This window comes from Vigna umbellata, chromosome 3, assembly GCF_029865625.1.
Source record: "Vigna umbellata cultivar VRB3 chromosome 3, Vumbellata_1.0, whole genome shotgun sequence".
Lineage (NCBI taxonomy): Eukaryota > Viridiplantae > Streptophyta > Magnoliopsida > Fabales > Fabaceae > Vigna > Vigna umbellata.
This window is the reverse complement of record NC_142167.1, coordinates 494,184-511,164: the sequence shown is the minus strand read 5'-3', so window position 1 is coordinate 511,164 and position 16,981 is coordinate 494,184. Positions and strand designations below refer to the sequence as shown.

At 31.2% G+C, this 16,981-nt stretch overlaps 2 protein-coding genes across 3 annotated transcripts; both read left to right on the top strand.

The window, feature by feature from the left end:
• Positions 1-2,502: 2,502 nt before the first annotated feature.
• On the top strand, positions 2,503-5,641 carry LOC148201330 (uncharacterized). Of its 2 annotated transcripts, none has more exons than XM_088108394.1 (9): positions 2,503-2,692; positions 2,781-2,864; positions 2,989-3,076; positions 3,313-3,492; positions 3,594-3,773; positions 3,888-4,061; positions 4,278-4,429; positions 4,562-4,688; positions 5,287-5,641. In XM_088108394.1, the coding sequence occupies exons 2-9, from the start codon at positions 2,818-2,820 to the stop codon at positions 5,296-5,298; spliced, it is 960 nt and encodes a 319-aa protein (XP_087964520.1). In that variant the 5' UTR covers positions 2,503-2,692; positions 2,781-2,817; the 3' UTR covers positions 5,299-5,641. The 2 variants fall into 2 exon arrangements, with proteins under 2 accessions (XP_087964520.1, XP_087964522.1); XM_088108396.1 differs by having other exon boundaries at positions 2,551-2,692; positions 2,778-2,864.
• Positions 5,642-8,530: 2,889 nt separating this feature from the next.
• Positions 8,531-15,502, top strand: LOC148201329 (beclin-1-like protein). The gene is given in 11 exon segments (XM_088109325.1): positions 8,531-8,892; positions 9,094-9,434; positions 9,527-9,697; positions 11,242-11,366; positions 11,538-11,586; positions 12,020-12,178; positions 13,221-13,306; positions 13,883-13,954; positions 14,348-14,497; positions 15,143-15,305; positions 15,307-15,502. Coding segments are annotated over 11 exon segments (1,518 nt in total). The 5' UTR covers positions 8,531-8,741; the 3' UTR covers positions 15,358-15,502.
• Positions 15,503-16,981: the final 1,479 nt, after the last annotated feature.

Sequence of the window (16,981 nt, the reverse complement as noted above, 5' to 3'; positions counted from 1 at the left end):
AACTATATAAGGGGTCGACACCACTTTATATCAAAAATCATAAGATAATGGGTTAATGAGTCTTTCAATTTTATATAGTGTTCTACTTTCTCATTTTTATCCAATATAAGACTTAGACTCATACTTTGATTTCCAACAAAATACATTACTTTTATTTTTAACTCATTTTAACAAAATTCGAAGAAGAAAGTCTAGCTCAAAAATGTAACTACTGTAAATGAAAAATAATATGTTCACACACAATTTGTTATTATCCACTTCTTCCTCAAAGAGTATATATATATATATATATATATTATTTTCGATGTTTATTAATTAATTGTTGAAAATATATGAATTTTTAAATATCATATTTTATGGTAAAAAGAAAAAAAGAACTAGCACTAAATAATATGATGAACGTGTAGATACCCGATATAAAAAAGTTAAAAGTTTTCATCTTAGACCTATATGTTATAGAATGATTGCCAATAATTATATATTTTAAATATGCAGTTAATGGTATGATAGGTATGTCTGTTCATAATTTATGACAATTAATAATAGAATTGTTTTTTTAACGACTTTCTTTAGGCAATTTTTTTTTTACATTTTGTCTTATTTAACTGCTATAGGAATTTATACAATAAAGTTGATCACAAGAGTTCAATTTTTATCATTCTTTGAAACAATTTCCTAGTTGTCACAACAAATCTTTCTTGCATTGACATGTATATTTCATTGTTGTCACAACAAATTTTTACTATTTTTTGAAGCAACGTGACAATAATGTTGTTGTAGTTTTGTACAAATGGTTTTCTTGTTACCAAAATTAGCTTTGATATATTGTGGTGATATTTTACAATTAGATAAATCATAATCAATCATTTTACAATTTTAATCAAATAGAGATAGTCTCTCATATTTCACATCAATAATAATAAAATGCAGATAATGACCTTTCTATCAGAATGTGATTAGGTAATTTAAACATAAGTCAAAATCCCATGAGACTTATTCTTGATGTAATAATCTAAAGATAAAGGTGTGTCAATTCCATATGCAATGAAAATAATCACTTTCGATTGCCAATATTTCAAAGAAAGATCATGTGTACAAACCCAACATTGAGTTCTCATGAGTTTCATTGATATAGGAGCAAAGTTCTTTGTCCAAGCAAAAACATGAAGAATACTAATAAATTTTACATTCCAACAACTAAAATCATTCTCGTATCATCCAGTGAAGAGAAAACAAATTCATAGATCTTTCGCCAAGAGAAATGTCTTCTATTAACCCAAATGCGTCCAAATGACATCATGTTTCTTCCAAAGATCTAAGTGCATAAAAGGTTTGTCACCTCCTCTCAACAATCATTTTCAACAATGAACACAAAAAATGTACATTTGTCCAAATTCTCAATAAAACATATAATATTTACTTTCTCACAATTACTTTTCTTATTAAGTAATAATAATATTATTATAGTTTTTTTATTTTTATATTGCATAAACTTAAAATTTCTCGTGTACAAGAGGACCTTGTTGATTTCTCTTCAAAATCCTTCACATATTATTAATTCTTGAATACAACAATCATTTATTGTTTGTGATTTCAATTGTAGTAGCAATTGTGTAGGATGGACTAAATATTATCTAGGATTTAGATTAAATTAACTAGATAAAATTGTTGGGTCAAACAAAGTCTCGAATAAAATAAAAGATGGACATAGATTTATATACACATAAGATACCTTCATTGGTAAGAGACAAACTTAAAATAGTAAAATAACAACTTTGAAGTTGGAAACCAGTGATAGTGAAATTCAATTTTGCTTCTATTTTTTCAATATCACGACTTTTTATTACACAAAAGTCTTGTTTTCATGCCACAATTCATAAGTTTTGACGTTTGTACCCAGCACATTGTACACTTCGATCATCCCCTAGAAACATCGCTCTATCATTTAAATGAGGGTTAAATATGTTTTTAGTCCCTAAACTATTGGCCGTTTCTGGTTTTCGTCCCTCTTCCAAAGTAAGGTACAATTTGGTCCTCATTCTTTAGAAAAACGTTCGTTTTAGTCCTCAAAATTTTGTTTTTAGTCCTCGTTTTAGTCCTCGAAACGTTCGTTTTTTCGATTAAAACGAACGTTTTTTAAAGATTGAGGACTAAATTGTACCTTACTTTGGAAGAGGGACGAAAACCAGAAACGGTCAATAGTTTAGGGACTAAAAACATATTTAACCCTTTAAATGAATTTTATTGTGGTTATATATTGATATAGCGATATTTAAAAATATAATTATATCATTTTCAACTATATGTTATTATTATTATTTTTATTTCAATTATAATTAGTATTTAAAATAAAATTTTGATCATCATTATTATTATTTTTTGTTTATATTAAATTATATATATATATATATATATATATATTATCGAGAAAATGAAACTTCTCTAAATGAACAAATAAAAATATATATATTGGTAGCAGATGTATGTATGATTATTTTCGGGTTTATAACCTTGAAATTATAATTATAACTTTTAAGAAAAAAAGGTTTCTTTGGTCACCCATCTTGCCCCGTTCTCAGTTTCGCAAATCCCTTCCTCCGCCGCAGTATCTCATTCTCAGTACCATCCACCGCCAAGAAGCCGTCACCTTCTCTCTGTCTTTGGTCGTTGAATCTTTCTCGCTCCCTCTCTGGTTCATTTTTCCCCTTAACCTTTCTTCATCAATAATTTAATTTCTGTTTCTATCAAATTTTAATCACTCACATTCCTACAAAAAGAAGGTTCAGGATTGGAGATTATAGAAAATCATCTCAAGTCATGGAAAGCAGTGCGAAGCATTTAGATGAGGACGTTATCAAGGAAGAGTAGGTTTTTTTGAATTGTTCCTCTTCCTTGAACGTGCATCAATTTGTGTTTGCTTCAAATTTTCTGATACGCAAGTAATAAATTGGAGCCTTTATCTTTTAAAAATCTTGTCGTTTTTCGCAGAGAATCGCCTAAACTTGCGGCGTTGTTGAAAGAGATGAAGGAAGGGTTCGATACTGTGAGGCTTAAAGTTCAATCTTTAACTGCCAAAGTGAGTGGCCCTTTTTTCAATTCAAGTAATTTTTTTTAAGGACTCCGTTAACGTCATTTCAAATTCATATAATATTAAGATTTAAAAGAAGTTTTTCTGTTGGTTGGACATGAAGTTTCGCAATTTGGGCCTTTTTGGGGATTCTATAAGTTTTCTGTTATAGCTAAATATACCCTGATATCAATGAATGATATGATTATTATTATTATTCTGTCTCTCGATGTTTCTTATACCAGGTGAAAGAAGGTCAGTATCCTACAGCTGATGGATTTAGCTACCTTGAGGCTAAGAATTTGCTGCTTTTGAATTATTGTCAATCCCTTGTTTATTATTTATTGCGGAAGGCTAAAGGGTTATCAATAGAAGATCACCCTGTTGTTCGAAGTGTTGTAGAGATAAGATTGTTTTTGGAAAAGGTATAGTTTTATCCTTCTGTGTGTTGATCTTCAAGGGCTTCCATGTGTATATTTACATTGTATTATGTGTTAAACATTTGACTTCCTAGTTTCCATTGCAGATTCGGCCAATTGACAGAAAACAACAATACCAAATCCAGAAACTAGTGCAGGCTGGTGAAAATGCAGCCAAAAGTGATATTCAAAGTACGGAGCCAGATGCGTCCAATAAGAGTGAGGATGCATCAAAGTATCGTCCCAATCCTGACAAGCTAGTTAGCAAAGTAGACTTAACCTTGCAGGTCAATCAGTGTATATGTGATATTATAAATGGTGTAAAATTTGGTGTACGCAGGGTGGTAATATCTTGAAAAGGGTATTTTCCTGGTCTATCTAACTTTTATTATATGATGTAGGATGGACATGATACATATCAACCTGTAAAGTTTGCCCCTACTTCTATGGATCTAGAAAAACCTTCTAAGCATGAAAGAAATGCCTTGCGAAGAGAAAAAGAAATTCTGAAACAAGCTAAGCAGAGTGATTATATCAGGACATTGATGAATGATATGGAGGAAAGACCTGAAGAGGTAAAGTTATTTTTAGTGCTGAATCATTATGACTTATAGTATGCTTGGGTTTCAGTTAAACTCCTTTCAAAAGTATTTTCAGACTCAAATGTACAAAGAGAGCATCCTTCTCGAAAGTACTTTTAACTCCTAAGAATATTTTTTGAACTATTATCCGAACTTGCATTTAATGATTTTACGTAATGGTTTGTTTTGGCTGCTCACTACTCTACTCAGGTGAGGGATTTTGAGGGAGCTAGCAAAGAAGTTGATAGATTTGTCTCCAAGATGGAGAAACGCGCTCAGCAAGAGGAGGAGATGTTCACTCGTGTTCCTCTTACGAAACAGGAGAGGAAGCGAGAAAAATACTTGAAGAAATCAAGAAATGGGTATGGGAAGTGTTTGGAATGTTTTCCTTTTGTTTCTCCATTCCTAACAAGTAAAAAGAATTAAATGTGTGATAGTATTTTTGTTTAAATACATTTTTTTCTCTCTTAGCTTTTGTGCTTTTTCTATTTCAGGTTGCAAGGTCTAACAGAAAGTTTCTATGATGAAATCAAAACATTACCCTTTGAAGATAGAACTGAAGAGCAAGTAATGGGATCTGGTAAAGGTAGCAGCAGAAAGAGCCGAGTACACAAGCGAAAGGTATGACATTTTATTCTTTGAAATTATTGTGTGAAAATTGTAGACTACTTTTTTGAACTTCATATACGAAATTTTGTTTAAGTCGAATTATGTGGATGTGATTTATGTATTGTTGCATCTGCATTGCATATGACCAACCAAATTATTTGATGATTGCTCTAATATCCACTGTGTGTAATAAAAAATTATTTAAATAAACTAATGTCTTATTCCTCTGGAGTAAGCGTGTAGAGTTGGTTATTTGTCCACTAGTTTTGTAATTTTAGAACCAATTTTTGGTCATGGAGAGTTATACTATATGTACAGTTGTTTACTGATAGTTCTGAGCTGTGTGCTGAACACAGTAATAAAAGTGATACTATGATACCCGCACAATAAGAAATAAAGTTAAAAATGCCCCTTGAGGGAATTTGCTCACCACCAACACAAATTTTGTATGTATTTGAAAATTTGAGTTTTATCCATCAACAGATACACACTTTCCCTTCCCTTATGCTTGGCTTTTAATTTGAAAAAGGACTTTTTAGTGTATGCATTATCAACCGACGTGATTGCATTGTACTGTTACAGAGAACTAACAATTTTGGCTTCTTTGCAGAGGAAACACTAAAGGAGGAGATTTTCAAGTTGGTATCAAGAGTCAAATCATTGTATGTCATTGACGTTTTTGTCCTTCTGTCGTTCGTCGTCACTGTGCACTGTCACCGTTGTTGTCCGTTGTCGCTTTTTTTTGATGAAGTTAAGGTTATGTGTTCCTCGAGAAATGTGAGTCAATTGTAAATTGTAATCTAAAATGTCTTAAGTCAGGTATTTTGTTAGAATGTTAATTGATAATTGTTGTTACTATCAATAAGTTATAAGTTAGTTGAACAAATTAAAATAGTATATGCATAAGAATTATAATGCTCATAATCTGAATCTATGAATAGAAAAGTGATATTAAGTTTTGTATATTTTGAAATGGTTTTGGTGACCGTGAATGAAACTCTTTATCACAAGAGTTGGTTCAAATGCACCCACGGAGGGTGTGTTATTAATCTCTCTAATTACATTGCACACGATGAGAAACTCTATTGCAAGCACCACCACATGCAATTGACTAAGGAGAATGAAAATTTAAGCCGAAGGCGACAATGAGAAGAGTGCAATTCAAGAGAAAACCAATGGTGAAGTAGTTGCAGCTGAGACATGAAATGAAATGAAAATGTAGATATAACATGTTTTAAAGCTTGTTCCATGAAGAACTATTAAGTAGATAAAATATTTGTATTTTTAATGTTCATAGTTATTTTATATAATATTAATTACTTTTGGTTTCAGATTATTATTATATTATTAATCATATTTTTTATTAATCAAATTAAGCAAATCATTTAAATTATTAAAAAAATTAAATTAGTTACCGGTTTTTTAACCCCAAGTATGTAAACTTAGAAATTTTCGGCGATTTTGGACAACATACACAAGACCCCGCAGATTTAGACAATCCATGTAAGACGATTTTAAGTAGCCCGAACAACTATCGTCGGGTTTTGCAAAACCCCCCACAACTAGTAACAATTTTCATAAAATCCTGTAAGTGGCAGCAGTTTTTATGAAACCTCCGCAAATAATGATAGTTTTGAACAAAATCGCAAAAAATTATTTGCAACGGTGATTTTCCCAGCAATTTTGTCAACAACAGGAATTGCATTTACTAGAGTTAAAACGGTCGGTAATAAAAAAACGAATCCCTACTAAAATCACAAATTTTTGTAATATGAAAACTAATTTCATGAATTTATAAAAAATAAGGACCTAATTAGAATAAGTTTTGAAAGAATAACTAAAATCAAAATCACTTAATAATATAAAAAAACATAGTTAACACATTAAATATATAAACAATAATAAATTTCATAAAAAGAATTATATAAAATTTTAAATCTCTAATTTGAATATCAACAAACAATAACTAAAACTATGTTTTTTAACAAAATGATTACTATAAATATATAATAAAATAATAGTAATTTTAAAAATATTAAGATACAGGAGGTAGATATCTTTCTAACAGTTAAGCATGTCAAATCAAATTTTTATCTAATAATTTTTAAATAAATAATTAAATGATTTAATTGCAATAATTATAACTTTTAAATATTTTAGTCAAATAGAGACCAGATCAAAATGCATAGTAATTTTAATATTAAATGAAACAATAGCAAAAAGACAGCAATTTAATAACTTTTGATGTATTAAAACTAACTCTATCAAAACTTTCAAAATTTAAAGAGCATCACATAATTTCTCTATATAAACGAACACGAAAGAGAAAGAGTTTTGGTTGTTTATAATTTGGTGGACAACGATAAGATGTGTGAGCATTGAAAGTGACATAGATTTTCTTTTATATTTGTTTGTGTGGTGTTGAGCTAAAGCACATGCTTAAGAAAGGTGCAATGGCAAAAATACTTAAGTATTGATGTTTTCAATAGTTTACTCAATAGAAAAGGGTGCGTTTTGACATTTTTTTTTATAGAATAATAAATAAAGCCTATATGTTTACATAAATTTTAATTAAATACATAAATAATTCTTAAAATATAAATAAATATTTTTTGTTTTTTAAAATAATAAATAAGATTTTGTTGTACGCAGTTTTTATTTTTAATATGATAAATTAAATTTTCCATTAAAAATATATTTTTTAATTATTGAAATTAACAATTTTTCAGATCTAGTCTATTTATGGTCTAGTGTCGGAATACTTATGCTTAGGTGCTCATCAATGATAGGAAGAAGCAAAAAACAAGAGTTATATGAAAATAGTTATCACCACATGATCAGCCTATTTCTTTTGAGTTTCCCTTTTCAGTTAAATTAAATAACTAACTTCAAAATCAAATTTGTTGCTAGTGTCCTTTTTTAAAGTTTTAAATTTTTGATTGAGAAAAGGAAAGAAATCTCACAGAGATAGGCTTTTACAAAGTGATAGCTTTTAAACTTTTATTGAAAAATACATTTATGTTTAGTGTTTATGAAAAAATTACTAAATAAAATTAATATTATTTTTTGTCATAATTTATTGAGAAAATATTAGTTTTATAATTTATTAACTATTTTTTTAAAAAAACCCATTGGATTTATCCATTTACCATTGCTTAATAGTGTGAGAGTTGTATGTCATTTACCTTTTATTTCACTAATTTACTATTATACCCTTTGAAGTTTTTTTTTTTTAAATTTTATGTATTCTAGTTAATAAAAATGATAACGGATTAGGTTCACTGTTTAACTCGTACTTCCTTACTCAAGTGAATATCTATTTAAAAAATATCTATTGATAAAAAAATATGTTGTAGTATTTAATAAAGAATTAAATTAAAATTAATTTATATTTTATTAAATTAAATTTAATTAACATTGAAATTAATTTATATTTTATTAAATTTAATTTAATTAAAATTAAAATTAAAATTTAATTTATATTAATTTTAATTTATATTATATTTTATATTTTTTTATAATTTTATTTTAAAAATTTATAAAATATTTATCGATACTCACAAGTATTAAATTTTTAAATAAATATCCAATAAGTTATGAAATAAATAACATATAATTTTTTATTCAGGTAACAGATAGACCTACCCGCATCCAACTAGAACTATTGTCATTCATATATATATATATATATATATATATATATATATATATATATATATATAATGTTTTAGTATTCATTGGGTGCGTTTACTAATTATGGGGTGCAGGAAATTAAAGGCGACCAGAGGTTTGGGTTATTGAACCGGACCTTGCCCCACCCGAATCCACCAACTCGTCCAATAATGACCCGTACTAAATTGTGCTGTGCTTAGGGATCAGCTTTCAGTTACTTGCTTCGTCGGAATATTCTCACCTTTTTCAGTTGCCTGGATTACTGTCTGTCACCTAAATCACCTCACCCAGGCCCCATATTATTGTTACCCTTTTCTGTTTTCTTTTTCATTATTCTGTAATATAAATCAAGAATCGTCGAATCGGGCTTCAGTGAAGGAACTAAAGAAAACGATGAAGAAGGGCGATAATAAGGGTCGGACTCGGACCTTCCCGGTGGATCCGAACGTTCCCCGATGGGTTTGCCAGAACTGCCGCAACCCTCTCTGCATCGTCGGCGTGGACTCTTACGCTGACAAATTCTTCAACGATCCTTCTCGCTCCGGTTAGTTAGGGTTTTATTATTGTTTTGTTAATTTAATTGATTGTCTCATGTTATTGATCTGGCTGATTTATACAGTTGCTTACGTTGTTGATTTTGAAATAATGTTGGTATCGGCATTGGTTTTGAGTGAATTGTGATCATTCATCAGTGAATAGTTGTGTTGTGGTGATTTAATTTTTGACGAAGAGAAAATGAGTATAGGGATGCAAGGGTCGTCCGTTCATGGTGCCAGCAGTGTGCTGAGTGCAACTAAAATGGACAATTCGTATGTTGTGCTTCCCAAGCAGAGACCCCAGGCTCAGGGAAATGCTCATCGCCCACGTGGTGATGCTGCCGCCGCCGCCGCTGCACAGCCTGGAAAGGCGATGGAGGAGTCGTTTGTGGTTGTGTACAAGTCTGAATCGGGGACGGATGGAGGCGGGGCTCATTCACCTGGCGCCGGTGCTGATTCTGGTGGCCATTTGCAGCCTCATAACTCTGGGTTTAATTCCACTATTACTGTCTTGACTCGAGCGTTTGAGATTGCCACGACGCAGACCCAGGTTTGTTGACTGAAACACGTAAATATGGAATGTATTTAATGGGTTTATTGGTTATTGGGTATAATGTCTGTGTTTTTTGGGTATGGTTACAGGTTGAACAGCCTTTATGCCTTGATTGCATGAGGATTTTGTCCGATAAACTTGATAAAGAGGTTGAAGATGTGAACAGGGACATTGAATCCTACGAGGCCTGTCTTAAACGCTTGGAGGGGGAGGCTAGAGATGTCCTCAGTGAGGCTGATTTTCTTAAGGAGAAACTGAAGGTGCTCATCTGGTTTACCATTTCTAGTCTGTGTATTACGTAACTATATATATAATATTTAAACCATTAGTAGTGTTAACTATGGGGAAACATCCTAGTGTTCATAATCTCTTTGACTAATATCTGAATCTCGGGCCAGTTTGCATTTAATGCTATGTTAGTTTGTTATGAGATAGAGGTAGATGGGTAAGACATAATAAACTTATAGTTAATGCATAGTAATTAGATAGGCTATTGCAATATCCTATGCCTTTTTCCTTTTTGGCCATACCTTCCAACTCCTGAAGTGGTTTCTTGTCTGCATCAGTGAAGATGCCATTTTCTCTTTTCCTCCTCCAGTGTCTGCTCCCTTTTGGCAGCAGTGCAGCATGAATTGGGGTTTTCGGACATATATAAAAGTATGTTTACCAGAGAAAAATAAGTGTATGTATGAATATATTTCTAAAATTATATGCACCTCTGCAATATTTTATGCAAAAAACTTGACCATTACAAAGTTTTTTGATGATATAAAATTTGTGACCATAAGGATGACAGTGATTTAAATTTGGATTATCTATTTTATATTACAAGCTTGGAAGAAAAGAGCTCTGATTAGCATGGTTCTCATGCATCTCTTTTAAGGCTTGGGAGAGAGAGGACAGATAATTTTGCTAGAGGTTGAAGAACATTCAGTGATGTCAGGTCAGAGAAGGTGTTTTCCTCCAATACTAGTGTTGGGATTACAGAAAAAGTTGGTTTTGGGGGCTTGGGTTTTATGGGATTAGGTTTACAAAAGCCCAAAATTGAAAAAAAAGGAAAAAATTTGACCCACTTCTGAAAGTTGGCTCACAAAAACATTATCCATGCATATTTTGAAAACTCTTTGATTTCACAGTTTTTATGATTCTACAGTCTACCAGTTCTAAGATTCGATGAAACTCACTAAGGCATGACAGAAAAGTAGAATTGTGTGGTCCTTTTAGATGGAATGCGATTCTGACTACCATGAGAATGCCATCCAGAATTAACTACAGTGAATTGCACCATTATGAATCTATTATGGACTGTTAGGCAAATTGCATTTTATTGCAACATCCTATGTTGGTTAGCATTTTTTTAAATATTCCAAATCTATCATGAGCCTTGGATGACATGTTATGGTTGTTACATTTCAATGGATTTGTTCTAAGTGTGACATGGCATCATTGCTCCCTTCACTTTTTCTTATTTGTCTTCTCTGTTGAAGTCAATTTTGTGGGGTTGAGTTGGACTTAAAGTGCACTTTTTAACAAAGCTATATATGTATACTACAATGTAAAGTGTATTTATTTATTTTTATTTCGGTGGGAGCCCTTTTCAGTTTTGAAGCAGGAATGTTCAGTTAATAACGTTTTTTGAATTTAAAATTTGCAGTTGTCTTTTTTTAGTGGAAATATGAAGTTTTGATTGGAAATGTCTTTATCCTAAGAAACAGTGGTTTTATTAAGATGATTTTCTTGATTGTACCATTAAGCTTTCTTCCAAAGCTTAATCAGTGATTTTGTACTTGGTATACCATTCAAGATTGAGGAAGAAGAACGAAGACTTGAAGCAGCAATTGAAGAATCTGAGAGACAAAACGCTGAAATAAATGCTGAACTGAAGGAACTAGAGTTAAAATCAAGTCGCTTTCATGAATTGGAAGAGAGGTGCATTTTTCTCTGTACCTTGATGACATGATTTTTCCTGATAAAACATCATAATCCCGAAATAAAATTTCAAAAATGTATATAAAATGGCGCTTTTTCTTATTTGGTTTATGCTGATGCTTGTGATGCTTGAAATCAATAATTGATTATACTTGTTTAAATGTGTAACAGGTATTGGCATGAGTTCAACAATTTTCAGTTTCAATTAATTTCACATCAGGTTTGTCATTGTCCTGCTGCGCCCTTCACATACCATCTTGTTGGGTAGAATTGTTCTGGCATATTTTTGTTGTTGTTTATGTCTTATGCTAGTCTGGGAAAGTTCTAAAGGATCATTGTCAAATGACAAAAGTGGCTTCATCTGTTTCAATTAATAGCTCTACTTCTACTGCTATCTTATTGGTCAAATATGTCACTGATATCATAGAGGAAATAACATTCATTTTCAAAGGACCATCCTTCTTCATGTATAAAATTTTCTTTCCGACTCTATTTTATGTTTGTCTTATATTATGTTGTGTTACTATAGGTTTCACTTATTTTGATACTATTGTAGTAAGAGTTTTAAGCATGTTTCGGAAAACTTTGCCTCTTTTTTCTGAAACATATAACTTCCAAGTCTGGGAAATAAGCACAAATACTTGAATTAACAGGAGGAGAGAGATGCAATCTTGGCAAAGATTGAAGTTTCACAAGCTCATTTAGAATTGTTGAAGCGAACAAATGTGCTCAATGATGCCTTCCCCATTTCTCACGATGGAGAGTTTGGAACAATTAACAACTTTCGACTTGGAAGACTCCCTAAAATTCCAGTACGATGCTTAGCATGCTTTATTTCTGTCTTTTATTACTGTCTCCATGTGTTATTTCTGTCTTTTATTACTGTCTCCATGTGTTATTTAGCTAATATGCATACTTGGTTTTCTCTGTAGTAACTGTTACCTTTATTAAAGTTTACAATAATTGATAAGCTACCATGAGATATCTATCATCTTAGGTAAAAACTTGTGATCCAAAGTGCTGGTGTTAGCATTCCATTCCAAACTTTGGAATTGTGGTGCATAATGCTAAAAGGAAAGACAAATAACATGTATTCACCATAAAATGATTGTGTTGAATATATTGAAAACTATGTATGAGATTAATCTCTAGTCAATGTAGAACTTCCAACACCCCCCTCGCTGAGATATATATATCTCGAGCATGAGACTAGACAATAATGGGTAATGCGGACTCTAATACCATGTTGAATATAGTGAAAACTATGTATGAGATTGATTTCCCTTGTGTTAAATATATACATAAGGTCCTCTATTTATAATAGAAGAAATATGGGTTAAGCCCAAAATACAAATAAGAAATAGTAACAAACTAACTAAAGATAAAAAATAAATATAAAATAAACATAATATATCTAATAGATTGAAAAAACTGACATGGCTCCTAGTAGTAGAAAATCTAGAGATGACTGCTAGTACATTATTGCATTCTGGATTAATAATTTCTAGGTCTTTAGAAGTTTTGTGGTAGATGTTGATAAGAGCTGCTTTTATTTTATTTTTTAAAAATTCTTTTAAGGCAAAAAGTTAAATTTCTTTTGCTGTGTTGTGCTTTTGAATCAGACAACTAATATATGGTGTTAATTCTTTCAACTTTGCCGTCATGCAGTCATGTTTTGCTTTGGAATGTTCCTTGATAAAAGAAAATGTTGTAGCTGCACGTGTCCTTTCCTCATTTGGTGATTAGAGATGTTATAATTATTTGTCCTAGAGGATTTATTAATCTTAAATTCTTTTTTCTTTCTACTTTGAAGTTTTTGATTATGATGTTTACTTTGCTATTATGAATGTGTAGGTTGAATGGGATGAGATAAATGCTGCCTGGGGCCAAGCTTGCCTTTTACTTCATACTATGTGCCAGTATTTCCGGCCGAAGTTTCAGTATCCTTTGTCATTAAGCATATTGGATAAGTGTAGTTACTTTTGTAAATTTAGCATAATTCTCTTTTATGTCTGCATGTATATGTGTGTGCGTGTAGTGATGAATCTAGTTCAGGACTGGAATTTACATTACAGCTATTGAAGCCATCTGCTAATTACTGTTTTTTTTTTTGTCAAGTTCTTCTGAGTGCTGCCTGGGCAAAACATCACAAGGGATGATTTTAGGCAGACAAAGACTGTTGTCTTCGTAGGCATATATTGTTACTTGCTAATATCTTTTATGAAATTCAAACCAAAATTTCTTAAGTATTGCCTCTTCTTCTGAATTGACACTACCAGGCCATTATAGTCTAGTTTGATTTATGATTTATGATTATTCTTCTTCTTAAGTATTGCCTTTTCTTAATTTCCTCTTGTTATTGTCAGTTTTCATATAATTCAAAGGAATGACTAGTAATATACCCTCTCTGACCAAAGACATCATATGAAACTGTGATTCACATATCAAACTCTCCCAACGGGAATAAGATTTTTGTTGATTTGCTGACTTGTAACTCCTAAACTTGTTACCTTTAGATATCGGATAAAGATAATTCCTATGGGTAGCTACCCTCGTATCACAGACACCAATAATAGTACCTTTGAGCTGTAAGTATTTCGTTGTTCTACATATCTACTTCAATTGTAAAATAGAATTTGATGCTGTCTGAAGTTGAGAACCAAAATCAGTAGTGCAATGTGTGAAAGAAATCAGATCTACCAGCTGATTGATTGGTAGCAATTTCTAAATGTCTGTTGTTAGTTTTATTACTTCTGTTTCTATGTATAAACATTAGGATAAACCTCTACATTGGGGTTCTTACACTATTTAAGGTCTTGCCATTTACTTGGCAGTTGACTTGTATGCGTGCTGAGATTGTGGTTGGTGTTATGACTTGTATAAAAAGTTGTAAACGAAGCAATTTAGTAAACTTTCTGTCTTTAGTTTTGTTCTTAAACTTGGCTACTGAATCATATTAGTAGATGGTATTATGTTACCAGGTTTGGTCCTGTCAACTTGTTCTGGAGTACACGTTATGACAAAGCAATGACATTGTTTTTAGCTTGCCTCAAGGATTTTGCAGACTTTGCCAAGTCTAAGGATCAAGAGAATAACATACCACCTGAGAAATGTTTCAAACTGCCTTATAAGTAAGTACTGAGTTTAATATATTCATTCACAGCAGTGTGTTTTATCTTTGGATGCTATGTGAGAATTGGATACAGAAGAATTTTGCTTTGATGCCATCAAACAAAACTCCTTTTGAGTTAAGCATATTATGTCCTTTGGCTAATTGATGGTGGAGAGAGTAGAGAATAGGAGGGCCAGATGTCTACTTCTACTACCCCTGAGCTTGTCTAATAGAGTAATCTGGCTTCAGGCATGATGATTTAAGATCTCGATGAACATGTTGAGTCCTTAGCCATTGCTTAATACCCTGAAAGTGCAAACAAAGAAATAAAAGTGAAGTCTACTAAGTGTCTTTAGTTGTTCTGATACACATGCAGGCCTTTCCCACTCTCTTGAACATCATAAAATGGATGTAGAATGGTCGGTGATGACCCAAGCCTTACTATGCTCGGTTTGGAATTGAGTTAGTATTAACAGAACAACATGTATTCCTTCTTGAGCTTTTTAGTATAGTATGATTGATTTTGCTTAATTTACATAACTCTTTTTTTTTGTAACAAATGCTCAACAAAGATATCAGGTGAAGATCATCATCATACATTAACTTTACTTGTTTTCCTGCATTAGTTTGATGTTTGAGAATGACATTTTTGGGTAATTTGTAGGATTGACAATGACAAAGTGGAAAACTATTCCATCACTCAAAGCTTCAATAAACAGGAAAATTGGACAAAATCTCTGAAGTACACGCTCTGCAATTTGAAATGGGCACTCTATTGGTTTGTAGGAAATACTAATTTCCAACCTCTTTCAGCAATGGTATCTTCGCATGCATGCTGAAGTACAGGCCGTAGGGTCCGTGTACACCAAGTGTACATAAAAATACGTAGCCTATAATTTAGGCTACATTCACTTGTACATATCCATGCTTGATAATGCTACAAAGTCTTTTAGAAGCTATACATACCAACTTTTTGTATCTTTGTGAGCTTCATTCTCATTGAATAAATCCCCTTTTTATTCAAGGCTGTTTGTCTGATTTTGTTTCTATTTATTTATCTTGCCCATTTTCTTATAAAGCAATTAACTAAAAAGTAAGATTGTACATGGAAACTTATGTTTGTGGGTAGCTATTTGAAGCATAGAAAAATTCATACAGTACTGAATAAATAAAATGCATTATTTATAATGATAATACATTAAACACTATAGTTAATATAAAAAATCACGGTAAACCCAACTCATGTTAAATTAATTATTTTTGCAGTTTTTTTCTGTTTTTTTTTGGAATGAAGTAATACAGACATTTAAAGTTGATATACACAATTAAATAAATGCTGCTATTACATGCAGTTATGAATTATACATCATTTTTGTAATTTCTGAATACTTATTTTTTGAATTTTATGTTTTAATAGATAACTCAATTTCTCGTAGTAATACAAGATTAAACAGATTTTTTTATAACAGTAATACTAGTTTAGGAAGTCATTTAAAGTATAGTAAATTTTCTTATGTCAACGGATTTGATTTCTTTTCATAATTGAAAAACTAACATTTTTATAATTAAAAATATATATTAAATATTGAAAACCGAAATTATTTTTCAAATGTAGATATTGTTTATCAAATATCATCAATAATATTTATTAACACCATTATTATCATTTTTTAAATTTAAAATAATTTAATTTTCCTAAAACATAACATGTTAAGACAAATTGAATAAATGAGTCTTTCAGAAAAAAATATTAGAACTACTTTATCACGCACATCATTCAAAAATAGTTTTACCATTAGTATAATATTTATTTAATATCTCATGAAGTCTTTTTTAAACATTGCGTTGGGTGATTGAAATAAATAATAACAGAGATAGAACAAATTTGCTTTTGTACTTAAGAATGCAGCGCAAATAGTAAATATAGATCTTATTAAATATATTCTTTTAAGATGAAAAAACATATGATATGATAATACATAATCAGAAAAACAAATTAATGCAAGTTATAAAGAATCAATATTGGAGATGGAAATCCCTTTCTGCCCCTTAATACCTTTTTCACTTCTCATATACAAAGCTATCAACTTGAGCTATGGTTTATGGGCAAGTTTAACTCACTCTTAAATAAATTCCTTTTAGGAAGATTATATTTTGTAGATTGTTTTTAAATGTAGGGTGTTGCTCCCTCCACCCCCACACATCTCTTCCTCCACCTCCCCTTTACTATTTTGCCCCTTCCTCCACCTTTCCTTTACTATTTTGCCCCTCAGTAAAATTTTATTTTTAAAATTTTTGTTTTTCAATTTTATTCATTTATAACATATTTCACTGATAACCTACGTAGTTTCTTGTATGAGTAAAATATTTTTCTACAAAGCTTGGTGATCGTGAAAAGAATTATCAAACAATCTTCTTCTTGTTCTCGGTGCAGTACGTGGTGCAGTGCGTTTATGGTGTAGTGTCCTTGTCGTGGTTCCTCTCCAGGTACGTAGTCATAATC